Source organism: Phyllobates terribilis, unplaced genomic scaffold, assembly GCF_046119375.1.
Source record: "Phyllobates terribilis strain yellow unplaced genomic scaffold, ASM4611937v1 Scaffold_5__5_contigs__length_657084704, whole genome shotgun sequence".
Classification (NCBI taxonomy): Eukaryota; Metazoa; Chordata; class Amphibia; order Anura; family Dendrobatidae; genus Phyllobates; species Phyllobates terribilis.
Window position 1 is genome coordinate 385,999,150 of NW_027362765.1, and position 27,908 is coordinate 386,027,057.

A 27,908-nucleotide genomic window follows, 5' to 3' on the forward strand; every position below is an offset into this window, starting at 1 on the left:
GAAATCAGCATTTGAATGGATATGCATATTAGGCTGAAGATCTCTGCAAATCTGAAGCCTCTGTCACTCCAGCTCTATTCCCCACCAGCATCACCTCCTCCTGCCTGACAACCTCTATGCTGTGTGACTTCAGGCAAAGGAGATGTCAGTAAAGCAGGAGGCGGCATTGGGCAGGGAATAGAGCTGGAGTGACAGAGCCTTCAGATCTACCATAGCTCTTCAGCCTCATTTGCATATCAATTTAAAAATCTGGCATCAGTTGTAATGCAGATCACAGTAATGGAGGGATAGGCTGGACACAGAAGGAATGGTCTAAGGAGCTACATAAACATAGTCAGGGTGAAATCCTGCTGAAAATTTTCCTTTGCGATTTGAACCTGACAATATTAAAGCATTGTCTGCCAGTTTTGCATTACAGCGACTCAGGGTGGTTGAACAATGGATGTTTGCTAGAGAAGTTAAATACTATTGTAGGATGGTGGCCAGTCAACATTAGGGATGAGCTGTGGCTACTTGAGCATTGTGAATTAATATCATGATCCCTGACCCTTGACCTATGAACAATGGCTTGAAAGGACAAATGAACTATAAAAAGGGGATCTTGGTCTGTTCTTAGGCTGTCATCCTGTAGTGTCTCTAAGGGACCGCAGCCCTAGCTGGAAAAACAGAGCTCTGCTCCATTGACCATTGCTTAACCGAGACGATTTGAAGAATCCAGGTTGGGACAATCAGGTCACCTGGCCACATCTCACTGCCCTAAACCCAGCAAGTCAGCAGAAAGGTGAGACTAATTTGCACCATCTTGTGTTTTTGCTGGGACTGTTCTAGATGTTCTTGATTGCTGGTGGTTCAATAAATTGCCACACTGTTTACCATCACCCTGTGTTGTCCGAGTAGTGTTCTGCCCACTATAAAAGAGCAGGTGTTCAGTGGTATGAGCCCTGGTCCACACGGTCTTTCTAAAGATGTCCACTGGCCTGGTTAAGAGCACCCACTGATCCCCTGTGTCTTCACAAAAAAAAAAAAAATATAGGCCATGTTCCCACAATGAGATTTTGATGTTGCAAATTTTCTGTACACATTTAGTAAGATAAGCAGCATCAAAAACCTCAAAAGTTAATCGTGGGAATGTAGGCTAAAGAACTTTCTTTGACAGGTTGTCACTTTTAAAAATTAGGTAATTGACCAAAGAAGTCAATCTGCACATGTGCAGGGCCAGCAGAACATTTCTCCTAGTAGTCATCATTTGGCAGATGCTTGGGAATCACAGGCCGGAGACTAGAGGTCACCTACAATGCAACGCATAAACAACTAAAAGGAAAATTAAACCTAGTTTGGTTCTTGTGATAAGACTTGTTCACTCACAAAAGGCGATTAAACATGCAGGTTTAGAAATTGAAACGTTTAATAGCTTCAAACATTTTAGCATCTTCCAGTTTGATTTTTTTATCCCCACAAAAGTTATTCTGAGATGGTAGAAATAGAGTCAAAGCTGTATTCTTCTTCCAAACAGGTTATCTTCTCACTTACTCTAAAAATAAAAAAAAGTCATTAAAGCAAAATACTTTTGTCAATAAAATTTAAAGTCAGAAAGAAATAAAGTCACCATCATGTTGAAGCCTGCAGCCCACTGAAGACTCTTCTGGTGCTATGGAGGGACAACATGAACCCAGCACATTGTAAAATTGAGGATTGCTCCTTTTCTACAAGGCATGCCTTCTGTGAAAAGGTGTTTTTGAACTAAAAAGCTGAATCCTTAAAACTAATTTTAAGTGATTTCTTCTCTAAAGTATTCTGGAAACTTATTGTCATAAGTAGACTAATACAGTTGAATTTGAAATACTACATGAGGGATCATCCAAAATATGAGCCAGTTTGGGCTTCCCAATGACAAACTTTAAGCAACTAGATCAGACAAATTGCCATTTAAAAAAGTTTCTCCAAATAAGACTTCCTTAGACCAAATGCTATTATGTGCATGTGAAACTAGTTTATTTCAGCCTCAAGTCTTGGTGCAACTGTAGATACAAAATCCAAACTCACAGAATCACTGAGTTAGTCCGTCCAAGCCACTGGACCTTTAGAAAAATGCACCCCTATTCTGGCTGTATATGAGCAATCAGCATGGGTGTGAAGAGGGGGAGGTAGATCACCAATGTTCAGCTCAGTGTTTTGACACGGCAAATTTATGAAGATAGACCTCCCCTACCCCCCCCCCCCATCCTGACAACCTAACCCCCTTAAGTCATAATTTTGTCTTACCTTTTGTAGATTCAATACAACGCAACTCATAGGATGCATATCCATTCTCAGCTAAAAAGAAATAAAAAAAAAAAAAAAGAAAAGTTACGAACTGGAGGGAAGAGTTTTGATGACCACACAACCAAGTTTATGAAGAACACATTAAGGGCAGTTATAAAATAAGTCATGAACCTCAAGTGTTGGTCAAGTACAATAATGTCCAATGCAAATATTCTCAGTGAAGTCTCAAGGGTTTCTACAGTCCGAGATTGTCACCCCATTTAGGAGTCCCTGCAGCTCTGTTACATCTATATAACATCTTAAAATGTACACCAAAGAGTTACCTTCTTCATAATAGCTGTACACAATGGCGGAGCTGCTCTTCACGTTCAGGACACGCTGGCCCATCAAAGCTTTAAAGCTAAAGAGAATAGATTGATCCTTGGGAACCTAAGAGAAAAGTGGGGATCAGTTAAGCACAATCAAAGACTAGTGGATCAGCATTAAAACAAAAAATAAATCAAAATGATCAAATACCTAGAATAGGTTCTTATGACAATCTAGAGAAATAGACATTCGGCTCACTTACAGTTTCCAGGTAGAGAAGGACTTCTTTAGGGCTCACTTCATACTTAGAAATAGTTTTATCTTCCACCAACTGAATAAAAAAAAAAAAGTTATATATAGTGAAAAGTCACAGGGAGGTAAGTTTTAGTAGATCTCAGGCATCCACTCACATTACAATATACTATACTAGGCGCCTGCTATTTGGAGCGCTGAAGTGGGCATCTTAGACTCCCTATATTGGGGGTGGGGGTGGACTCCTTTTCAGCAGTAGAAGGGAAGGAGGGACTGCACATGTAGTCTCAGTTGAATGGCAGTAACTAAATGCTCAGCTGTTTTCTATAGTTCCCATAAAAATATCCTTGCACTAGAGACTCTACAGTCCACAAAAGTTTTTTTGGTGTAGTGAAATATATTCTTTAAAGGCCATTTTTTGTCACAGCTAGGGCTCAGATTTATGTAAAACACAAACCTTGCTAAGAGACGAGTAGTCGGCGCTGTAACCGGATAACATTCTGGTCTTGACAATTGCCATGTTGGATTCATTGTGAGCGCCATTATAACTGAAAATAAAAAAAAAAAAAAAAAAAAATTACATTTCTAACCTCTTGATCCCAGGAGTTGTGTGATTTGCCCAATTTACTTGCAATTCAGATGGCTCCATACCCGCATGGCTAGATGGCATAGCAGGTAGACTCACATAGTGTTTTGTAGAGCTTTTAAAGTCTTTATGGCCACAGATGTTACATAGATGTGATATAATATTTGATATTGGGCAGTTTACACTTAATTCTAGAAGCTTCATCTAAACATTCTAAAGAAAAACATTTGTGCCATAGTCGCAAGTAATCCTTTATCTTTGGGGTAATTGTGATTTAGGACCCAGTATATCCATATGGATTGTTAGCTCCAAAGCCATTAGTGTAGTATTATACCTGAGCTCAAAGTTGAGAGTATAGCCGTAAGCCACGCCATTGACACAGTTATCTGAAGAGGCCGATATGGATAGTGGGAAAGCAGCATTTTCTTTGGGCACTGGGATGTTATACCCAGCTGTAGACTGCAAAAAAAAAAAAAAAAAGTTACACAGAACTATTAGTAAGAAAGCCTAATTTTGAGGGTTACGTTTATACAAAGCAATTTTAGAACTTTAGTCATGCTTTGAAATAAGAGTGATAGAGTAAAAGGAGGGGGTTGATATAGTGTCTGCCCCTCCATATCCCAAAGTAGAAAGACTACAAAGAGGACAGGTCCATGTATTACACAAAACGGCCATTGACTTCAATGTTGACTGTGTAAAGCTTGTGTGGCAACACCTGAGGTGGCATTGCAGCGAAACACTTTACCAGAATTGCACACATGTAGCAAAAGAAATGGGGTAGAGGTCAATTGGTAAATATCCGATCATGTGGGTGGTAGGGGAAAGCCAAAACTATTCACATTTGTCCATATCCTGGCTTTCATGCACTAGGGCAAGATTTGTAGAAATCCCCCAACTCCCCCCCCCCCCCCCCCCCTTGCATTTTACCTCCCAGGGCCAACTAAAAAGGTCCAAGAAAGGCCACATTTGGGTTGGGTTTGCTTTAGTGAGTGACCCAGCAAAGTCAGGACTGTTCACAAGGATGTAATTAGAGTACTGGTGTCTTCTGGAGGTACTCATATCATTCCCAGTGTTCGCCCTGTCGTTCCATCTCTGCCTCAGGTACTAGACTGTTTTACCAAAGCCAAAACTATATAGTCACCTGTATCATGCACCAGCCGTTCCCACTGATATCAATGACGTAGTCTCCGTTAGGATCTGGCAGGGTCTCTCTCTGGACCACCAATCTGTTGTCTTTATTCAAATTGAATGTGGCTACATTACCATTGCCCTTTTGGACTACTACAGTTTGCTGAGAATTGGGAACGTACAGTAGCTTAGCAAAGGCAGCCAGAGCCCGAATGACCAAAACTGTGTCCTAGAAGACAGAACAAAAGTTGGTTAATCTCGAGTCAGCGAGTCTGAGAACTTTGAGTCATGATGATCATTTCTCATAGTTACCCAGGAAGAGACAAATCCACCATGCGAGTTTTGCTGGCGAGAAAGCCACATGGCGATCTGGGCCATCTTTGTAAGGCTTTCTTGAGTAACGGGACTAGCTGCCATACTTAGCAACATGTAAGCTGTAACCTCCAACTCTGGTGAGCCATATGGAGGCAAAAAGAATGGAACAGCTTTTCTTGCGGGAGCGTCTTCACGTTCCCAGTGAATTGTGCCGCCTGCATTTAAGGAACATAAAAAGTTAAAATACAGGATGGATAAATGTAACGAGACAATTATACAAAGCGTGAATCATGCTACCTTCAACTTTGGCCTTGTTCATCAGACTATTAAACAAGGGTTGGCTATATTCTGGGAGATTCGCCTTTGTGAAGACGTAGTGCATGATGGCTTGATCGTAGATTTTCTGCTCGCTTGTCGATGCATTTTTTAGACATTCCAAAGCACCGGTCAGCAAAGTACTCTAGAGAGCAAGTGAAGGAAGCACCAGTTAGCATTTTTTTGTTCTTATAGTAGACTTCACATTTCAAACGTGAGTCTTTCAGATTGCAGTGATTTTGAGGGGTATTAAGAAAATAAAAAAATATTCCAGTGATTTTATCGCAAAAAAAAAACAAACCTGCAAAGCTCCTGCCAATTGCAGGGTTCTACTCTCATTTGTGCTGCCAATTTTTAACGGACTTGGTCCATTTCTGATCTAGCTAGTTACAGCTCAAATCATCTTTTCTCAAAAGACTTCAATATCTTATAATTAAATTTTATGGTATTCCAGTAAGATGGCTCCCTAATGCCTATAGGTTTTTAATGTCTGAAAGTGTCACATTAGTGGAAAATCTGGGAACCAAAGTCAAAAGAGCACTCACTTCAGATGAGCCACAAACATTCTTGATAACTCAGCTTATCAAAATGAAAGTGCCGGAGCAGTGGCTCCCGTTATATTCTAATAATTTCCAATATCTTTTATAAGTATCTTAGCGGCCATTATTGGCCTAGTTAGATTGATGGATGCAGTCCATCCACTAATGTAGCCTTCTAGAAATATATCTAATGGTAATTTGTTAGATGCAGAAGCTAAATCAAGACCGGTTCATAGCCTCCCCAACATGTTTCACTGAGGCTCCCTGATGAAGCCTGTTCCAAGCGAAACATCAGTGAGGCTATAAAAAGGTGTCATGGGTTTACTGCGACAGAACGGGGCCAGAAGACCGCAGCATCTGATTTCATGTACTCTTACACTTAGTTTCAGACTGGGGTGGCATGGGCCCATCCGTCACCTCAACTCCAGGGCCCCGACTTTTCAGCTATATGCAAATATAACTATTCTTTCAGAAATTTCTATAACAATAAGCCGGCTTGATTGTTAAATAAGATGATGCCTGTCTGTAAATGGCAAAGAGAATATTGTTGCAAGTACTCCTCAGATAAGAGACTGGTGGCCCACCAGAGGATTCTCCTGTTCTCCTGTGCGCCAGTCCAAGCCTGAATGCACTGATCAGAAGCACTCTGCCATATTAAAAATGGTGCATGACCCAGCTGTTCAATATAGACCACTGCCCTCAAGTATATTATAGGCTGCACTGCCTGCAACCAGTGTTCCTTTTATTTGAGTTGCCTCATTAGCACAGGTCAGGCAAGGAGACATGTGGGGGGGGGGGGGGGGGGGGGGGTTTATTGACAGGTCTTCTTTAAAGGGGGTATTCTCATATGGCACATTAATGGCATATTCACATTGTGCTGTAGTAGTAGTAGATCTGGGTCTCACACATGGAACCTGCATGCGTTTCGCTGTCAGTGGAGAGATGGCCAGAATTCTGTCCACCTCACCATTTCCAGAAGCGTGTGATGGGGTCAGTCCTTAAAATAGATGCAGGTTCCATTTGTGGGACTTTTTTTTAAAAAATCCTAAGTACCTTGAAAGTACTTATTGTTGCATTATGCCAGGCATCACAGGCAATAAACGAGAAATAAGAGTTTACCTTTTGCCTGGGTGTCTCTAGTTTATTTATTCGTTAAGTTAAATTGGTTAACACTGAAATTATGCAACAGAATTGGTGGCCTTGTTTTATTTCTATATAACTGCATGGTGGGCCTTAAGAATTTTCTTCAGGTGGCCCCAAGCTACTCCAGTCTGACACTGTACATATTATACACACGTATTTTACATACCCCCAAACTGTAGTCAGAGTCCAAGAGTGCACTGGCAAGATAAGCTGTGTAGTGGAGATGACGATCAGTTTCAGAATCCTGGAATAAATAATATAAAATATACAAAACTGATAAAAGTGGGGAGCAGGGGGTGTTAACAAAACTGATAAAAGTTAATATTGAAGGCCACTTGTGCCTGCATGATGGGGGTCCCTGTAAAAAGACAGCATGCTTCATGGGAGACTGATTTTTACTAAACAGTAGCAAGACAAAAGAAAAGCAACAAAAAGCAGAGGATTTGACAGAAAGGGATTAAAGAGCCTCACCTGAACTGTGAAGGGCCTTCCCTGGCATTTAAAGCAGCCATTATCCAGTCTTTGGGAGTTCTCCAGCCAGATTAAGGTTTGCTGTTGTCTGCCCTCATCGATGTAGATATATTGTTTGGCTTCTTCAAAGGTCTTAAAGCTGTAAGCGGTCAGCCTGCGGATTTAACACCACACTGTAAGGCCAGGGGTCCACACCATCCAAGAGAGTAGGGCAGATTATGCCAACCACACACACACACTGATCAGAATTTCATCAAGTGATTGATTTCCTTGGATAAGACTTGGTGGGTGGGTGGTATTAATATAGGACATAAGAACATCTCAAGACCCCACAGGACATTGGTTAGAGTACAAGCCAATGTTTTGTCTGATCGCACTTGAACCGAATCTACGGTTGTCTGCACTTAGGGGAATCGCTTGGCAAAACCTAAGAGTGTGCCCAGCCAATATGAACTGTCTCTTAAAAAGGGAATCTGTCACTGCAATAAGAGCAGTATGATTTAGAGACAGACACCCGCGATCCCAGTGAAGGGTCACTTACAAGGATGCTTGCTGTAGTTTTGATAAAAATCAGCAGGAGATTAACACTTCGAGGGAGCAAGGCAAAAGGACAATCTTCCCCCAGTAATCCACATTATTTAAATGGATGTTCATCATCAAGGATACTTACATGGAGTTGACAGTTTCTATGGAGTTTGGAAATAGTCGGTAAGCTCCACCAGAAGTGAAAGAAAGCTGGCGGTAGTATCCTAAAAACCAGAGATTCCAGTAGACTTAGAACAAGCCATTTTACAAGAAGCCATTTATTTCCCTGTAGTATAACGCAATGACACTCACCTTCAGACATATAACCTTTTGCTTGCTGCAATATTTCATTGGTTAGTTGTCCTGTGCTGTTCAGATAATCCAATACTGGTGGAATAGGGGCCATTCGAGCGAGATTCTGTTCTCCACAACCGTAGGGTTTCTGGACCAGATCCTGAAGGCTTCTCAACGGGACTCCAAAAATATCACCTGGAGGGAAGAATATGAACAGCGATTAGATTGAAGCTTCAGAATTAAGTTCATTCACTGGCAGAAAATAAAAATCTTTATGCAGTTAATTGAAGAAACACTCACCCACAGCAGTCACGTAGGCTTTGGCAGAGTCGGGGACCATGCTCTCAGGAAGAGTGATCTGGATAGGCAGCGAGACTGGAGCGTCGTCTATCAAGGAAAAAAAAAAAAAGGAATGAAGTCCTGTGCAAAAATGTAGACATTTTAAAAATAACGCCCTTTGGCAGAACTCAGCCCATAGGCCAAATCTGGCAGTTACAGTCCGACCTGTGCTTTATGATGCCAAAAAACACTGGTCCACAACATGCAGCTGCTTCCCCTGCTATATGAATACTCAGAAAGCAAATAGGAGGTCAACATAATGGTGGAGGAGGGAGCGGCCGCCTCCTTCTGCCACCATTCAACACATACGACAGACAGCAGACATAAGGTCACTACATAGTGTCTGCTGTGCGACGTGTCAGTGCACGCTGCAACTCCTTTGCATTTTGATGCATGTCGGTATACAGGAGGACCATATGGGGGCTCTTAAAGTATAGGAGGAGGGTGCTGGCATGTGTAATGCTGAGCAGAATGAAGTATTATATGTCAATATTGAGCAAAATTAATTTACTTATTGGTTCAGCCCTCCACAATCATGAAGTCATGTGGCCCCCTGGGGATAATTGCCCACCTTTGCGCTATGGTAATTAGTTTGTAGGTGATGGGGGGGGAAGTCGCTTACTTTTGACAAAGACTAGATTGCTGGAAGTATGTTCCTGATAGATTCCTTCAGGCTGGAAAGCAAAAGAGATGGAAAATGTCCAAAGCTGATCATGTCAAAATCAAAACAACTTGCAGTGCATTTACACATGTACATAAGATTTGTTTGATAGTAAAAAAAAAAAAAAAAAAAAAAAAAGAGACACTCATTTAGCTGCCACATTGGTCAGTTGCCACCAGGGCTGTGGAGTCAGTAAGCCAAACCTCCGACTCCTCAATTTCCATGACAGACTCCCTCATACACGGCTCATGTTTAAGTGATAAATTTACTGTAGCACAGACTCATCTCAGCTAAAAGTCTAGACCCTTAGATCAGGACTAGGACATTTCATAACTTTCCCAAATTCTTATGAAAGATATATTCCCTACAGACTGCATTGAACTACTGTTCTCAATTATATATTTTAGGAGTCAGTTGGTTTTATACCGACTCCACAGCCCTGGTTACCACCAGAGTTCCTGCTACTTGAGACATCCCCGATGCTTCCAATAAGCCACCATAACAATGCATGAGTCTGCCCGCAACATAATGATGGCTTACTAATCAGAAGCGGCACCACATAGGTTCCTAATCTGGTTTGGCAGCCATGGGCTGCTAACTTGGGCGCTTGACCAGAGTTCTGCAATTCCCACACCCCCTCTCAATTTTAAACCCTATTCACTTTTTGTATAGTAGCTTTGGACTTGATTACACACCATGATGAAAATGTCTTAATAAAATATTTCAAAAGGAGTCACCTCCACAATAACAGTTTGCACAACGGTGTCCTTGCGGGGAGGTTGGTCAGGGTCATTTGGTCCATCGCAGGTATTGCCAATGTGAGTTGTTTGGGCAGACACTGTAAAACTGAGCTCGCCTGTAGAGAGGAACAATACAGAATTAGATACAGAAATGATACATGTAGGTTGGCATGTGTACATTAGCATGATAGTGCTTACCAATAATATTTGACTGCACTTCCCAGGTGTAGGAGGCTCTACCATTGGCACAAATGCAGGCATCCTGCTGGCCGTCCTTCAGTTCAGCAGTAAATGCATTGGTGTTTTCTAGAGTCACTTGAACCTAAGTGTGGCAGCAAAGTAAATCTTTAATGTTAAGACAAGATCAAAAGGGTTAATGTACAAAGTAAAAAAAAATAAATAAAAAACACCCCACGCTTACCTTGACACATTGTTCCATGTAATTGCGTACAACTCCGTTGAGGACCAAGGTTTCGCCTCGAATAAAAGAATATGGTAGACTGAGCTCAACGAAGAATGGAAGGAAGGTCGTGTAGTTAGCCGAGTATTTAGTCATTCCAAAACCGGTTTCTTCAGAGGTACAGAAAGCGGTTCCTTGCCATTTTGTGATTGTGTCCGGAACAGTCTCCGATAGAATGGCATGGCCTTCAGTGCTAAAAAAAAATAAATAAGGGAGTACATTAATTATACTTTAACTAAATGAGAAATTAAAAGATTCCTGAAAAGAACCAACCAGGTACAAGAAAGTGATCTTTGGAGGGTCAGCAAGAATTTTCTTGGAAATTGTGCCACCTTTGTAATTAAAACCATTCCAGTTAGGTATGGAATTAGAATAGAAGATACTTACTCAATAGGAACCATAAGCCACATGAAAGTTTCAGAAAAGTCTGTTCTAACAGATTCAATTGGTGCAGCTGAGCCTCTTGGACTTGCATCTAAAGCGGCAAATTTAGCATCGGCAACACCAGCCACTGACAATATGAGAAGGTTATTAGTTTTTGAAATTACACAATTATGAAAAAAAGTTACCAAGAAGCATACTTTTTTCTGCCAGTGGAACAATGTTTTGTGGAGCTGGATTGTTATCACAGACTTCAGGTTTTCTTAGTCTGACGCTTGTCCCAACCAACAGACCAACAGACTACAAGGTGGGAAAAAAAAAAAAAAAAAAAATTATATTTTATAAACACTCACGAGCCATCCCAAAGTTATGCTAATAAGTCTCAGCATTAAAGGAATAACCAACCTTAAGTTTACTGTAGGTATCACCCTCTGAGGAGCTGCTCACAGGCAAATAGTATCTTCCATTGTGGAAGATTAGCTTGTCTGGGTCCTCACAAGGGGGTGCTGGGTCTTCAACATCAAATCCAGCCACATTGTAGCCATAGTAGTAGTAACTACGAGAGTTGAAGACCTGAAATTGAAATCAAAAGATTAGCTATGGTTCAAAACCACCATTCCTGCACAGGTGGAACCCATAAAAGGTTTTTTGTTTTTTTACCATATCTTTGTTAAAAGTTAAAGTTTTCTACAACTTACTCGATCAGCTGAAAACTGCTCATAGGGATTAAGAATCAAGAAGCTGGAATCAATCACACGAAGGGCACAAAATGAATTTGGATCTGCAGAAAGCTGCACATCAACCGTGGATCCTGGAGTGCCTTTTTCTGTTGAGAAAGCCATAGAAACCTAAAAATAAAAAAAAATTTACATAAAAGAACAAATTGTAAAAAGAGACCAGAAGAGTGGCAAAGTCAAAGCCTAGATCTTCATACCCAAGGAGGCCTAAAGGCTCTTCCACCACAGGTGACTTGGAGAGGTTGCCCCATTGTCAATCTGTTATTGGAGCCAAGGCCATATGACCTAGTCATCCCTCTATAAATCTGTTTATGGTAGGTGCGTGCCTGTATGTAGTTCAGTATGGGACAACACTTGTTGATGGGTCCATTTTAGATTAGGGAGTCAGACTACAAAGTTATTACAAATCCATCTACCTGATTTTTGAAGCATTTTTCGATGTTGAGACTGATCGTATCAGCAATCATTTCAGTCGGTGAAATGCTGTAGACAATCAAATCAGCACTGGGGGCCATGTCAGGAGACACCATAACATCCAATGAGAAGGAACCACTTTTTGCTGCAAAAGGAGAAAAAAATATATATATTGTTTTATGTCTATGATGCACTATGGATATATTCTGATGACAATTGGTCTTCAGTTTGTTAATTTTGGCCTTTCGGCATATAGTGCTGATACATTCCAGAGTCACGAGTGGAGATTGTGAGTTCTGTCGAGAAGTGATGTGAATGGCAATAAACCAGGTCCCCCCCCTATCGGTCCTACATGGGTCAATTTCATATGAAGCCAAGTTAATCCATTTTTTTTTTCTAATAGAGAAACAAGTCCCAAAAACCACAAGATGTCAAAATATTAGAGTATGACAATTTATTGTCTTATCACAGAACTCTGAGCCAACAGAAGGTGGGAGGGAAGGATTGTCTGCTCCCATACAAAAAGCCCATTGCTTCGAATGGACACAGATTCCTACTTTGGTGGCATGGTCACAGCTCACCTCCTCTACTTTTGCCCAAATTGCTTTAAAAAGGTGTATCCGAGTCAGTCTGGTGTAGTGAATATGTGTGTGCCTTATTGGAAGTAGTAGGAGCCTTAAATTAGATCTAGAGGCCAGTGTGAAATTGCAGTTTATATTTTAAATGGCCAATAAATAAAACTTTAGTTTTCACACTATAGTCTAGTATAAACCAAAGCACCATTAGGAATATTTTTAAAAAAGTCAATGACATATTCCCTTTAAAGTGCTACCAAGGTCACACGCCATTAGCATTCATATTTTTTTGGAACAGGGTATATATAATTTTTTTTAACACACAAATGTAACTAAAGTTCCAGTATATATTATTACATAAGAGCAATACACAACTTACCACTGCTCAAATCAATGTCCTTCTGACCGTTCTGGACAACGACTGACTTTGACAACACCTAAAAAAAAAAAATTTATATATTATATATATATATATATATATATATATATATATATATATATATATATATATATATATATATATATATTAGTCACCATTTACATACATGAGGGGCATGAAAATGTGTAAAAGCTGAGCTTGTTTGATAGGGATTGCACAGTGATGTACGAAACTACATAGTCAGATGGGCAAGATATCGAGTGTTTAATTCCTACTTACAGCAAACATAAAAGCTCCTGAGGCCTTGTATGCTGCCATTAGGGGTATATTAAGTGTGCACATAGCAATGCTAACCAGGAACATGCTTATGGCTGCACATGGGGTGCCTACATCTCTTTAGCATGCAGATTCTGCCGTACACAGGACTTATGGCAGTAGTTGTGACAGCTTCCAAGAAACTGGGCAGCCCTATGCATTTTGAGGACTTTTAGGTGGTTCTTCATGTCCAGATGCCCTCTTCTCCCATCCAAGCATTGGTGGTAAAGTTCCTTTAATGATGCACGATTAGACGAGCAAGCGAGTAAATCTTTGCATTTGACCAAACCTTCACTTTGAGTACGTAGACAAACACTCACCAGATAATAGATGGTCACTCCAGCTTCAGTTCCTTCCGGGCTTATGATGTATGACACATCAATACTGTGGCTCTGTCCGCAGGCCAATTCGCCTCTAGGATGGGCCATTTGTAGGAAGCTACCGGAATAGGAGTAAAACCGATAGACTGTGTATTCAGCGAAGGGGTAGTTTCTGTCAGACCACTCTGCAAAGTAGCACTGATTGGGGTTTGTGTAACTGACCTATGAGGAGGTATAAAAGGATATTAGGTTACCAAGAAGAAAATAAAAACACCCCATCCTCATTTTTATAGTCTACTCACCCTGACAGTAAAGTTTGCCAAAACCATTTTGGAGGTATCTATCCCATAGACCACTCTGCCGTCAGAGTCGGTGATGACCTTTGCAGGTTCTCCGTTCTCAACCTGGATCTCAATTTCTTGACCGGCTATGGGCTGATCACTCTCATCCATTAGCTGGGCCTAAAATAAAGTTGATAAATTACCATGCAATAAAATTTATATTTAACACCTTGGTCAAATATTTAGATTGCAGTCAGTGAGCAGAAGATTAAATGTTGGCATGTATGGATGTCAAACAATGGCAAAATTATAAAGCCTCAGGCTCATGGCTATATAGAACACGTAGAGAGCAAGTTGTTGAGCCCTGGATTTATACACAAGTATATGGACCTCCAAATTTGGTATTAATATAAATGTACACTTTAAAAATTAAAAACATATAAAACACTAATTGTTGCAAGTTACATGTCAATATTTTTTCACTTCATCATGTACCTTGGGTGTAGACATCAGTTTTGGGAAGGTCTACATTTTTTGGCTGCAAGTCCTACACATACTCACCACAACAGGGTAATCAATGCCTCTTTTATAATACTGGTTCATGGATTCATAGACGAATCTGACACTAATTGGTTGACCCGTAACCCAAATGTAACGAGACTCAGTGACTTGAATATCTAGAAATATAAGAAGTTGACATCATCCATCATCTAAAATGTCCACCAAACGATTAAACCTCTAGAATGTTTCACCCCATCCTCCATCAATATACCACCAGTTTTAAGTACCCCATCTCATTACCTGTTGCGGCTTCAGTCAGAGTGACTTTCAAGTTGAAGGACCGTCCTCTTGTCGATTTCATTACTGACGAGTACAGGTCAATGACGCCACTGTAAGAGCCATCTGACCCGAGCTGCCGGGGAGATGAATGGATACCATTTAGGGCTCAGACTTTCGCGTAGGAGAAAAAAAAAAATCTGATTATTCTGATCTGAGTGTCAAGATTCTTGTATGTGGAGAAGTTAGAGAGATTTCTGCATGCTTACAGTCCATAAAAAAAAAAAATCAAACCACTCTTATCCGAATGCGATGAGATTTTTTTTCCACAGACCCGTCGGCTTGCATTGCCGATTTTGAACCTAGGAAGGCATTGCATTTGGTGGAACAAACCAAGTTGTAGCAACTAGCAGATGGTGAAGCTATAATAGCTGTAGTTGCCCCTGTGCCTTGGAGCTTAAAGGGGGGGTCCCATACGTAAAGAAGTTAGTGCCCCCAGTTATCAGAGGTCTTTGAAGATTTTGCATTGGGCCCCATGAGCTTCAAGTAATGAACTTGGCAGCTAGTGTCAGGCAGCTGCTGGGAAGGCAAGAATGTGGACTGCATTGGAAAGAGGCACATGTGCACTTTTGGGTATAAATGTCACAAGCATAATTTGGGTACATTTCAGCACCCGCTTTATTGATGAAATCCAAAGCCAGTCAGCAGAGACCAGTTGAATGTTATCAGTCCTATTCACGCCATGATCTTTTAACAATTTGAGAGACCAGCAATGATTAATTGCAGCAGATCTTGGTGCCTTAAATAGGGTGCTCCATGACAGAGTCCACTGAAGTAATAGATGATCTGCAACGCCACACACAACCCATGAGTGGCGCTGTGTCAGAGAAAGCCGCCACTTTCCTATTCATGAATAGCCATAAGGGGTTTCTTTACAATGAAAAAAAAAAAAAAACTCCCCCACTTTACCATGTTACTCACCTCTCCGGTCATGGTGGAACAAGTTTCACCTTTCTCACTGAAGCAGTTTCGTTGTCTGCCATAATATTGCGGCTGTGTACAATAAAGAACAGTAATAGAGCCGGGCACGGGCTCTCCATAGGTGTAACTAGAGAAAAAGTAATTTCATAAGTAGTAAAAAAGGAACAAAAAAACCCCCCCACACCCAAAAACTATTAAGAGCTTTACATACAAAGCAGAAGCGTTGACCGTTACAGAGTCCTCCATCAGTGATATGGTTTGTGGGGAAGCCACGTCAAGCTTGAATCGGGGCAACACTGGAAGACAGAATAAAGATGAAGCCAGCGAGCTAAAGCAAAGGCGGCGATATTGAGAAAGTTTGCCAAGCCAGGTAGTTTTAGAACCGTTGACCAACCTTCTTCCAGATTAAAGGCCAAGAAGAACAGGTGGATATGGGATGAGTGAAGAAATTAAATCTTTATTCTTAGAAGTGAGGCCATCAGCTGGACGAGCATTTAGCTGACAGCTGCATGGTCTGTATGGATATTAATGTGGATCTGCCATCAAGAAAAAAAAAAAAACTGGAAGAGTTTTCCTCTGCACTTTGTTATTTTCCAGTTACAGCCACAAATCTCCACTCTGTCACTCACTAAGGACTTGACTATAGCATTTGGTTGAGATGGGGGTGGGGAAGCCAACAGAACAAAAAGAAGAACAAAAAAGAAAAAAAAAAAAGGCATGACGGTAGAGACCATGTAAAGGCTTAGGACCATTGAAAATTAAAATTACCATATTGCTCAACTGTTATCCACTGACTTAAAGGATAGTCAGATTCTCTTTCAGCTGTTAATACATAGGAACCCAGAGGGGCATCAGAAATGAGCTTGAAGTCCAAGGAAACCACGCCATGGTTTAACTCTGGTTGCAGCCACTGAGCAATCTTGGTTCTTGAGGGATCCTGTAATCAATATACAATCATTAAGCATGTTTGATAGACATCTGATTGGATTTTTTTTTGTTATTTTAGTATTGCACAGGTGATTAGATTAATCACCTGCACAGATGATTATTCCAACACCTTGTACAATGCTAAGGAAATCCTGAAAACCATGCACTATTGGTGGCTCTTGAGGACTGGAGTTGTGCATCCAGAGGAGCACCAATACAACACTGTGCCATAGTGAGGACACAATGCGTTTCTCAGCTATGGAGTATACGTTTGCAACCAGGGATGTGAAGTCGCCTTAGGGAGGGGTTGTGGGGGGTGTTGAGCCCTTTAGGGTCAGACCAAGCAAGAAAATACAGGCAAGAACCTAATCTCCCATCACTTGTGATATTCCTCTTGGTGTAGCCCACCATCTTCGATATGTTAGGTTGCAATATTTACCCCAACTGTAAAGTTAAAGATGGCCAATATATGGTACTTTGTGTAATGACCGGAGAGATTATTTCCACCGAGTGTAAACAATGCAATCACCCAAGTGTTTTGTTATAAGCTGAACTCACTAAAGATGGCCCAAAGTGTCCGCATACTATTGCTTACCTGCAGGTAGATCGATGAGAACTAGAGGGAAGAGAAAAGGCACATTAGGTAAAGCACAAAAATAAGGGGTGGCAAAGGAAAACAGAATGGATTCTTCTAATAAGTCACCTCAACAATAAAAATCTTGATGGTATATGCTATCACTTTAAGTATTCTATGATCCTGTGTAATTAATTTTATAGATCAATGGACTCCAGGAGGTTTTTTGTTGCTTTTTTAAACTGCCATGTGCCATAAACCACATCCAAAATGGCCAGTATGGCAGCACATGTTGGTCATATGGGTCCATGCATCATGTGCTACCATATTTATGGTTTTATAGCGCCGTCACTCACCTTCTGATTCACTGGCTTCAGCTGAGCATCTAGACAGATCAAACGGAAGTGCACTGCAAGGAAATGGAAGCCATCATCATTATTAATAAGTTTATTGCCTACATCAATATCAGCACAACAAGTGTTGTGGCCAAGCTAAAAGTTTGCACAACGTTTTAGAATATATACACTATGCATAGAAAGCTTGTGTCAAATAAGCGCTAGAATTTGGCAGTGAAATTTGATAAGCATCCATCTGCTAAATTTAAGTTTTTATATGGAAGGATATCAGCCCTATTAGGAGCGATGGATTATATATGCAGGGTGAATCACTGCTTAAGTGGTTGATTATACTGTCATAATTCACTTCTGTCCCCAAAAGGGAAAGCTTGTTGGAGATCGCTGGCAAGTTTACAAGAACTGACAAGTCGGGAACTAACATCACTGCGGTGGTCTACAAAATACTCCAGGTGGGGGGGGGGGGGGGGGGGTAGACCAAATAAAAGATAGATACCAGATTAAAAGACAGCTTTAGACAAGCCATTTTATTTGATCAGCACTTTATGAGAAGTTGAGGAGTTTAATTGCTAGGATCCAGAAATCACCACGATTCAAGAGACCGGTTCAGCAGCAGCGTTAAGCTACACTTCAGCACTTGCCAAGAGGTAGCTTGGTTCTGAATATTGTTTTCACCAGTGCTTTTTAATTTCCTTTTGGAGAGTACAATTTTTATTTTTTTTTGAATACCTGATCTATACTATATTCTGGTCTCAGCTAGATGCTCATTCATCTAATATGAGTTAGCTTGCATGTCCATCTACTCATTACGAGCCAGGATACCGTCTGTACCAATCTGCTGCTTTAAAATGGATGGGTTCAAAAAAAGTAGACTATACCCCAATGCTGCCCCCATTTTGCTAATTGGTGGAAGGTCTATGCCTCCAAGTCTGAACTGATTCCATGTTCTTTTTACTATTAAACCAAGAAAGTCTTTGGCATTATAGGGCCAGCACCTCAAATGGGAGAAGTATTAGTTGGTGCTTTGTGTAATCTGTCACTATATGGGATCAACTAGACCAAGACTTCTCTTTGCAGCCAATTTTTTTTGGGAGGGTCCTCCATGGCACACCCTTCTATCAAAGTCTTAAAACCCACCCAAATTTTCAATATAACACGATACCTCAAAAAAGAAAAATAACTAAAAACATCACATTAGGACACATTTTAGAGAAACTGAATTTCTAGATGACATATCCACCAATGCTGCTCACCATTTTGGCCAGGTTTGTACGTAGGCTTGTCCATCTGGTACATGCAGCTAGTTGAAGCGGAGTTAATTACCACCGATTTACGTTCCCTGAGGTTGGTCTTTGACCCAGTTGCTGAAAAAATCATTGCAACAGGAACAGCACTGGAGACAGTGGGAACCTGAGACCAGGAACAAAAACCATTGATTTAGTTTATTGTCACAAGGTAATATACATATAGAGATTAGGCTTTGCAGCCAGCAGAACTTTTAATTCAGAAACAGTAGGCTTATATACTGTGCCATCATGCATGTGAACCAAGTCAATAACTGCGTTTGTTTAGCAGATTAACATTATGAAATGCCATGTCCAGAGTCAAAATTCTGACTATAATTTAGACGTCATCAATATACCGCACACAAGGGTTTAGAAGTGTTAATTCTTTGTTTGAGACCTTGACATATACACTGTGCCAAAATAGAATTAAACAGCGCAGGATACAAATGGTCCAGAGCAATAGGAGATAAATCTTGAACTTTTATTGATTCATTATAAAATCAGTTACATTCAAGGGTTGTCCATAAGAAATGTCACCAAAGCATTTCTGGGGCCTTCTACACTCCTACTTATGGTGTGTGTTACAAATGCTGTAAAGGCACTTTAAAAAAAAAAAAACACTTTCTTGTGACTTTATAGACAATTTTAGAAACAGTCAATAAAAGTTCAAGATTTGTTTCCGTTTGAGGTGGACTTTCCCCTTTGCACAAGTCCATGGCAGTGGTGTTGTTCAGAGCTTTGGAGGATAATAGGAGGAGAGGAAGCCAGCTCATCACAACAGACCATTTATAAACAGTCTATGGCCGTGTTTGGAATTGCGCCTCAATTTCTTTAAGTCAATATGGGCTGAACTTCAATCCAAGACACAAAACCCCAAGAATAAGAAGCTGGCAGTGGAGTCAAAGCCTTACCTTTAAGTCACCGCACTTGAAATACATAGGAGAGTCCGTATCTTCTGCAATGATGGTGTAATTCCTTCCAACATGTTCTAATACAACAGACACATCTAAGGGTTCTATACTCCCCACAATGTTTATGCAGGCTTTTACAGTATCTCCACTGACCAGCATTGCAGGTGTGCTGAGAACATATTGGCTAAAGGGAGAAAAAAAATAAAAATATAAATATATATATATTAAAAAAACAAAACCACAATATTCATTAAGGGGAGGTGGTAAGTAAAATATTTATAAAGTGCAGAATGATCAGATGTTGTCCTCATTGCCTAGCATACAGGCATCCCAACAATGCAGCAGAAACATATGACCTGTCCTTACTAGACAGTCTCCAATTTTGCCCTAAGCCTTTGTTTATGATCACATAAGGTTTGGCAAGAACAAGTAGAGATTTTTCTTCTCAAAAATTAAATAAGTGCCATCTCCTGGGAATTAAATATCATCCACAATAAAACATAATCTAGAATATATATAACCCAGGCTGCCGACCTGACGTCATTGGTTTTACAACAGTGACTAAATGTACGATCCAGTCTCAGTAAATTTGCCTTTAATCCTCCGAGCATACTCAGACCTAATGGTCAATTACTATCAGTATTACACGAGACTACGGATGCAGAAGTGGCCGCTCGGGTGGATTGTTTGTCGCAGGCTCCCAATGCAGCTGCATTTACGTGACCATTTGCATGCTATACATTTATTTGCACTACACCTGCTCTGGAAGTGTGCAGTGAAGCCGGCCCATGTTCCAGATGCCAAGGTGCAAGCCAGTGGGCGAAGACAACTTGGGAAAACTATGCAAAGGCAATATGTCTGCCAACGCAAGGTAGTGGTGGGACCCTTTGTTCCAATGGGCCAGAAGACTGCATAATTAAGGCCATTTACAACAATTGTGGGGGGGGGGGGGGGTGTCATTTATCCAGGTCCTAGTTCTGACCCTCGTGAGATCACCCACCATCCCAGGAATGCCCATATTAGAGTGGTGCCTACTTAATCATTGGCTCCTTTTGGACAAGGTGTCCAAGGAAATCCAAAACAGTTGATAACTAATTCACACTGTATTTTTCCTCATCTATATTATGGTTTCATGTCCCAGCCCAATCTATCATGGGATCGGTAGTCCGTCCAGGACGTTTGGCTAGAATATGGAAAATATGGCTATGATAGTCGTATAAATTAGGCAGCAGAAATGGTGTGTGCTGAAGATGAGCTAGGTCAGAGGAATCAGCAGGTCATGCAGATTTTCTTATCAGAAGCCTGAAGGCATCTAGACAAAGAAACCCAGACACTTAGGCCCCAATTTAGCAAGACTTGGCATTTTGCACATCAGTCTTGACTGTGTGCTAGAGTAGGATTCTTGAACGTTAAGAGTTGGAAAGGACCTCCAGGGTCAGTGTCCAACCCATTCACCAAGCCAACTCAGATGTGGCTTCCTAATGAATCATGCACATCTTTCAGCTGCCAGTTGCTACCACCAGTGGCTGGCATACATTTGTCATATTTAGGCCACTTTTCAGAGAATTGATATAGCCGACTGGGACTGGTCTAAAACTGCAGATAGTCAATGTTTGCTCAGCTTAGAGTTAAGCAAAAAAATGTGACATTTCACCAGTTGTTTTTTTTAGTATAAACCTGCTTGATGAATAAGACCTTAAGACCATTGCGAGCGAACCCTCCTCCTGCAAGCCAAGGCTGTACAAGTGGCACCATGTGCAGTTACGAAATAAGCTGTATGGTGTTAAGAAATACATCAAGTTGTGAAATGGTCAAGGGAAACTGAAGTTTCTCAATCTTGAATAATAATTCAGCAGAGGTTCTTAAAGACCTAGCTCATAACTACTGACTTGTGCCGACCTACGTTTGGGAACCTCTCTGGTTGTACAAGTTTCTACACAAACATGGGTGTCAGGAAATAATTTCATGAATGACAGCAGCCAAGCATACAAAGACCTAAGGGGATGCTGCACAGTCCTAGGAAAGTGTCTGGTGCAGACCGACAAGAGATGCAAAGACAGGGTAGGTTGTGGCAGTCTCCAAGAGGCTCACAGACTTTTGAGGAAACCACAATCATTCTGAGCTAAACCTGACTGTCTGGAGGAGTGTGGTGGTTCTCTCCATCCTTCAGGTCCCCCATAAACAGTGTTTAAAAAAAAAAAAAGTCACAAAAATGTTCAATTGTGTCAACGCACCAAGTGTCAGTGAAATCACCAAGTGTATTCACGAAAAGTCACAATGAGGGTCTTGTTAATCAAACCTTTTTTTTTGTTAGAGACATGGTGGAAAAGCCCAGAAAAAAAAAATATTTTTCATCAAAAGTGCTAACATTTTGTATGACAAAAATGCTACTCCAGTCACTGACTAGAGTAAAATTTCTGACATAGTGCATTCTACACAGAAGAGGTGCCAAATTCGTTAAGTAATGTGCACTTAATGCATTTGGCACCTTGTACTCAGTAAGAGCTACACTACACTAAAATCTTTGGGCTGAAGATGTAGGTTTTTGCAAAATGTATATGTTGGGGGTTTTTTTAGTATTAAACATGCTATTAAGGAGGGACGACAAAGGAAACCCTTTCCTTGATCAAGCCATGGACAGCAAGCTTCAGCATTCATGTCCTTCCTAACTCTTGCCATCTTATATCACAGATTTAGCAAGACTGTCTTATGAGAACCTGCCCATGGCAACCAGTCACAGAACAGCTCTCATTTTACCACAGCAGTTTCAGAGATGAAAGCTGAACTGTGATTGGTTGCTAAGGGCAACTTTTTCCTAACTGAGGCCTACTTTATAAGTTATTGAAAAATAAAACTCATTTTTTATGCAGCTGAATATCAGTAGCAAGAATACAGCACATGGTCAAGAGTGGTGCTGGGGGTGTACATAAAAGTCTGAGGGTCCCCACTGCCAAGGTCCAAATTTGGGTCCCCATGTACAGTTAATGAATTTGGTTCAGACAGCCTCCATGTGTAACCATAAGATGCCATAGCAGCTGTTCACCATGGCATCTAAGGGGGTATCTGCCTAATATGGAGCAGCCTCAGCTTGTAAACTCGCTCCATACAAGTCCTCCCAGTATGGCGGGAGGGGTTGGGGGACATTTTCCACCAGGCCCTGACAGTTTATGGACCCCAAAGAATTTCTCACAGCCCGATACCATTGGCGATGGTGCTGAGGGTTGAAGTGCCATAAATATAATATACATGTGCAAAACCCCATAATCAAAGTTAACAGCTAAGAGTATTGTAAAATACAACTTTGTGAACAGGGTAATTGCTTATAAAAGGGCTGTAAGTAATTATACCATTACAGCCATAATCTCGCCTCCTGTTTACGAGTCAGCGCCACTGAAAAGCCTAAAACTCCTGTTGTGCTGATCGCGCTCCTGGATCAGACATCGCTTCCTGCATTTATACCACCAACTAGTGATTTGGGCTCTGATGGTCTCCTGTGCGCAGACGAGAAGGCATCATATAAGCAGATTCGGGATTCTTCACCCTATAATTCATAGGAGGACAGACCTGCAGAACAGGAACACTGGGTGGAGGAGGGAGTGAGCGACACTGGGCTGGGACCAGAATAGTCATTCTGCTAGGACGACCCATATGCCCGGTATTAAAACACAAACAAGTTGCAGGGCCATGGCCAGGTTGGAACAGGAGATAAATGTATACTACCGTCCAAATATATTATATAAAAAGGGTTTCATGGATCTAGGGAGTGGCAAACTAAAATGTGCCAAGAAATGGGAGCTCAGAGTAACTAAAACCCAGTATTTAGCAGCACATTATTTCAGCAGTATTAACTTATCACTATATGGTGGTCTTTGTGAAGGGCAGACCAATTTTGATCAGGGTACATTATCCAATTTTACCTAAAGGCCCATTCAGATGAGCGCTTCATGCATGCGTTTTTCATGGATAAAACACAGTCACTATAGATTAGTGCACAAAGGACAGAGAATATTTTTTCTTGTATAATTGCCTGCATGATATCAATCATTCCCCCCCACTAAAAAGACAAACACTTTAGGCTTGGTTCCCACAGATTTTCCAGTGCATAGTCTCGCTTACAGAAACCGCTATGCTTTACCCTGCATGTGATTTTACAAATCACATGCTGTAAAATTATCCAAGACGCAACTCAGCTGTAGTGAGTCACAACATGTCAATTTTCATTGCTGATGTAGGTGCAAATGGCACCCTTTGAATTCCAAGAGCGAAACGTGTGGCTCGCCCTACACCATCTTCAGAGGAATATTTGTAACATTAGATAGCGCTGAGGTATTTACTGCCATCCTCCTGCAGGAGACTGTAGCCTTAGGAGATGGGGCTATCGATCAGATCAGTTATCCATGGCCTCAGGCCAGGAGCCCTGCGAACCATCGCCTACCTGCATGCCCTGGAGCAATATTGTGCTTGCACCACAATTACATGTTGGCATTTTCGTAAGAGCCACCAAATTCTCTTAATGGCGGTAAAATGACTGTTTGGCAGCCAATTCCTGCACACCAGGCTATTTAATTGGAGAGGTTTCATCTTAAAGCCGGGGGCCACACAAGCATGTGTGGTCTCAGGCAAGAGAGTTGGGCACAATACGAAGAGGACACAGCTCAGACCATGAGCCGATTCTCACATGAGGGGGATCGCAGCACAGGTGCGGAGGAGACTGAGAAAGTAATTTCTCCATTACCAGCATCCGTGGTAATCAGACTGCACTCGGACGGTAACCAAGTGCAGTCCGATGTTTCACACGCACCCGTAGACTTGTATGGGTGCGTGTCATCTGATTCTCAGATGCAATCACAGCATGTTGCTATTGTTTTCTCATGTCATAATCGCAGATCTGAGCTGCCCCATAGTATAACATTGGGCTGAGTGCTCTCCGATAAGACATCGCATAGCACTCAGCTGTGTTAAACACCAGTGTAAGCGAGCCCTAAATGGGTGTTCAATGAGATTAGAGATACATCTCTAATTTTTTTTATTTTTTTTTTAATCTGGATTAAAAAAAAAAAAAAAAAAAAAAAAAAGGCACTTTTTGCTGAGCCAAGTGATCCAAATTACCAATAAGAGCCACAGTCATGCAAAGCTATTTCATCATCTCTAGTATATGATCACAGCCCATATACACAGTGTGGATGAACATTTACAAAAGCCCCATACAGATAATCCACAGCTTTAAATAAAATATATATAGTTTACAGCAAAAAGTAATAGTCTTATGTGCACATACAGGAGTTCAATTTATACTTTGCTCACAAGACACATCTACATCACCTGGTATGAAGCCCCCACAACAAATTCCCCAAAGAGTTGTAGAGTTCACATCACTGCCCTTTAATTCACTCCAAAAAGTTGTAAGTGATCATATTTAATAGCAGTGGCTATCAATACGAAGACATATAAATGTCTGGGCACCTCTGGATCTTAATCAACGGTAAAACTGCTACCAGGTGGAGATTTTTCACCTAGGAACCTGAGCTAGATAACCCCCATCCTCCATTAGCAGCTCACAAGTCCTGACAGGGTAATGAAATAGGAGCTGAAAATAGTCCGACATCCCCTAAAAATGATCTTCTGCAGCAAAGTATAGAGATCTGCTATAGGCAACTTACGGGTCCCCTCTCGCCCCAATCACCAGGCTCAGGAGAGCAGCACACAACAGCAACCGCCCCATAGTGGCAGACAACTGCCAGGCTCGCTGCAGCTCTGCTTTATAGGCTGACACATGGGGCAGGAGCTCCCTTATTTGCATTATTTCCTCATCATAACATAAGTAGTTCAGATAGGTAGCAGAGGAGGAGGAGGAAGGAAGGAGGAGGAAGGAGGAGGAAGGAAGGAGGGAGGGAGGGGTGCAGGCAGAAATCCAGGGGGCTCGGTTCTCTGCCAATAAACTATGAAAAAGTTGGACATTAAGGGTTCGCTCACGCCCCCGCAAAAATCAGATGAGTGCAGCCAGATAAAAAATCAGATTGTACTCGGACCAATGTTATTCCATGAAGCGGTGCGGATCTGTGTATTTTTGCCCAGCTGTATTCTGCTTCAGTAAAAAATTGCAACATGCTGTGATTTGGTTCCGAAATCCGATGGGTGCAAGAAAAAAATTGCACGTCATACGAACCATCAGGGTGGCATCTGATTTTTACGGATACATTACAATTCTGTAACATAGGAAACAGTAAATGTTCCTGCTGAGTGATTGATCGGACTGCACACGGATGACAAGTGAGAAAAAAAAGCATCCAACTTTTCTGGATGAAAATCAGACCGATTATTTATCCGCTCATATCACCCCAGCCATATGCTATGATCTCACTGAGTTTTATTAAGAGTTTTATTGGCGGAAATTCTCTGTGGGATAATGCACATAACCTTTACTCCAGCAGATCCACCGCGATTTGCAAAGTTGCTTCAAGGGAAAGCAAGCAGACTTTTTTCTGAAGCGGCTCCGCTGGCTCTCCTGCCGTCGTGTTTTCACAGCATTTCCACCTCCAGCTTATTTTTCCTGCACTTTCAACTATAAGGCTACGTTCCCACAATGCGCTTTTGGTGCGTTTTTGATGTTGCACAATTTCTGCACCATTTTTGCACCTATTTTTTCATTGCGTTTTTTAACGTGTTTTTACGCTTTTTTTTGTCTCTGGTATGCCATGCTGTAAATAAAGCCACATTGTTTTTGATACTTTCTATTTTTTTGCTTTGACAAATGTTTATTGACTTAGGTGCGGATTACATGCCGCTACGGAAACGCAATAAAAATGCATGTGTGTTTTTTTAACTGCAAATATCTGCACCTAATGCAAGTCTATGGGGAAATTCCGCACAGAAAACTCAGTGTATCTGCAAGAGAAATTGACATGTTGCAGGTTTGAAAAACGCACCGTAGGTCAGTTTACGCAGCGTTAGAAAGAAGCACAGTGGGAATGAGATTTCTATAAATCTCATCCACTTTGCATACATAGCGGGGGTTTTTTTGCTGAGTTTTTGCGGCATTTTTTCCTTGCTTATTTGTCACAAATAACTGAAGAGAGTCCTGATTCCAGCAAACTGAATGAGAATCCTGAAGTCTCGTGCACACGTTGCTTATTTGCAACTTGTAGGTTTGGTGCAGATGTCAATTCTTTCAGCATTTTTGCAGCGTTTTTTCACCCATTGACTTCAATGAAGTCAGTAAAAAACGCTATAAAAACGCAGGTCTAAAAATGATTGCGGATTTGCTGCTTTTTTTTTGTAGCATTTTCAGACCTCCAGGGTCCTCGTGTCCAACCCCCTGCTCAGTGCAGGAGTCACTAAACCATCTCATACAGATGTCTGTCCAGCCTCTGTTTGAAGACGTCCATTGAAGGAGAACTCACCACCTCTCGTGGCAGCCGGTTCCACTCATTGATCACCCTAACTGTCAAAAAGTTTTTTCTAATATCTAATCTGTATCTTCTCCCATTCAGTTTCATTCCATTGCTTCTCGAGTTTCCATGAGCAAATGAGAATAAAGATGATCCTTCATGATAAGACATCAATAACATTACTGCTCTTCACAGTGGCCAGGTTTCGCGGAGTGCAGTGTGAGTGAGGAGTGGCTGCTGCTAAAGCATATGGAGCCTCTGAACAAGGACTATAATTTACGTAGTCTGTGAAAACAGGTAAGTGAACACTGGACGTCTGAACCTGGCCTTACAATTGTACCATTCCCCTTATTCCTCTGTCACAATGTCAATACCAGTAGATCTCCACCTCTCAAAAAGATGGATATCGAAAGGAGACCATACGTCTGGTTCAGACGGCGATACGAAACATCTGCCCAATCACGTCTGCAAATTTCTTACAAAATTGGCTCCGTGTGCAGGTATGTGTGTCCATCTGTATCACAGACTTGTGCAGAAAATTAATTATTTTTTTACACTCGAACCATAGGGTAAAAACACCCATCTGCATTAGCACACAATTGGTCTGAATGGGTCAGTGTAAGGTCCATCATGCACTCGAACAGCACATGGGCCGAAAACATGTTCATCTGAACAAGCCCTTCGATAGTGGGGTAAAGAAGCAGTGTATGGTATAATGTCCTCACATCCTTGTGTAGAAGGCCTTAGATTGCATTTATATATTAAGACAGAGGTAGGACCAAGATGAGGTTGAAAACCGCACTAGCATGCTGATCAGAATAGTTGCAAAAACAGAAGATCACTGCCTGGCCATAAACAATGAAACAATGAAAGTCCTATTAGCTGCATGCCAATGCTTTTTTTCGGGCACATCATGGCCACACTTTGGGCTATGATTTGTGATCGCAATGTGCAAACATATCTTCATGGCTCA

The 27,908-nt window shown here is 41.3% G+C and overlaps 1 protein-coding gene across 1 annotated transcript; it reads right to left on the reverse strand.

The window, feature by feature from the left end:
* Positions 1–1,387: 1,387 nt before the first annotated feature.
* Positions 1,388–25,367, reverse strand: LOC141273292 (ovostatin-like). The gene is made up of 36 exons (XM_073684921.1): positions 25,208–25,367; positions 19,548–19,731; positions 18,604–18,760; positions 17,354–17,406; positions 17,019–17,039; positions 16,265–16,433; positions 15,708–15,792; positions 15,497–15,623; positions 14,540–14,651; positions 14,300–14,415; positions 13,760–13,918; positions 13,458–13,679; positions 12,823–12,880; positions 11,871–12,013; positions 11,416–11,565; positions 11,123–11,290; positions 10,918–11,017; positions 10,724–10,847; positions 10,298–10,529; positions 10,075–10,198; positions 9,874–9,992; positions 9,098–9,149; positions 8,437–8,523; positions 8,155–8,331; positions 7,988–8,066; positions 7,318–7,471; positions 7,013–7,090; positions 5,147–5,309; positions 4,847–5,064; positions 4,548–4,763; positions 3,741–3,865; positions 3,278–3,368; positions 2,831–2,899; positions 2,586–2,691; positions 2,263–2,313; positions 1,388–1,531 (listed from the first exon to the last, which is right to left on the reverse strand). Exons 1-36 carry the CDS (start codon positions 25,345–25,347, stop codon positions 1,527–1,529), a joined length of 4,434 nt encoding a protein of 1,477 aa, XP_073541022.1. The 5' UTR covers positions 25,348–25,367; the 3' UTR covers positions 1,388–1,526.
* Between the last annotated feature and the right edge of the window lie 2,541 nt (positions 25,368–27,908).

Coding starts and splice junctions, on each gene's coding strand:
- LOC141273292 (XM_073684921.1), bottom strand. CDS start 25,347: ATGCAAATAAGGGAGCTCCTGCCCCATGTGTCAGCCTATAAAGCAGAG. Junction 10,199..10,297: donor ACATGGAACAATGTGTCAAG/GTAAGCGTGGGG, acceptor TGCCACACTTAG/GTTCAAGTGACTCTAGAAAA. Junction 9,150..9,873: donor TGCAAACTGTTATTGTGGAG/GTGACTCCTTTT, acceptor TTTGCTTTCCAG/CCTGAAGGAATCTATCAGGA.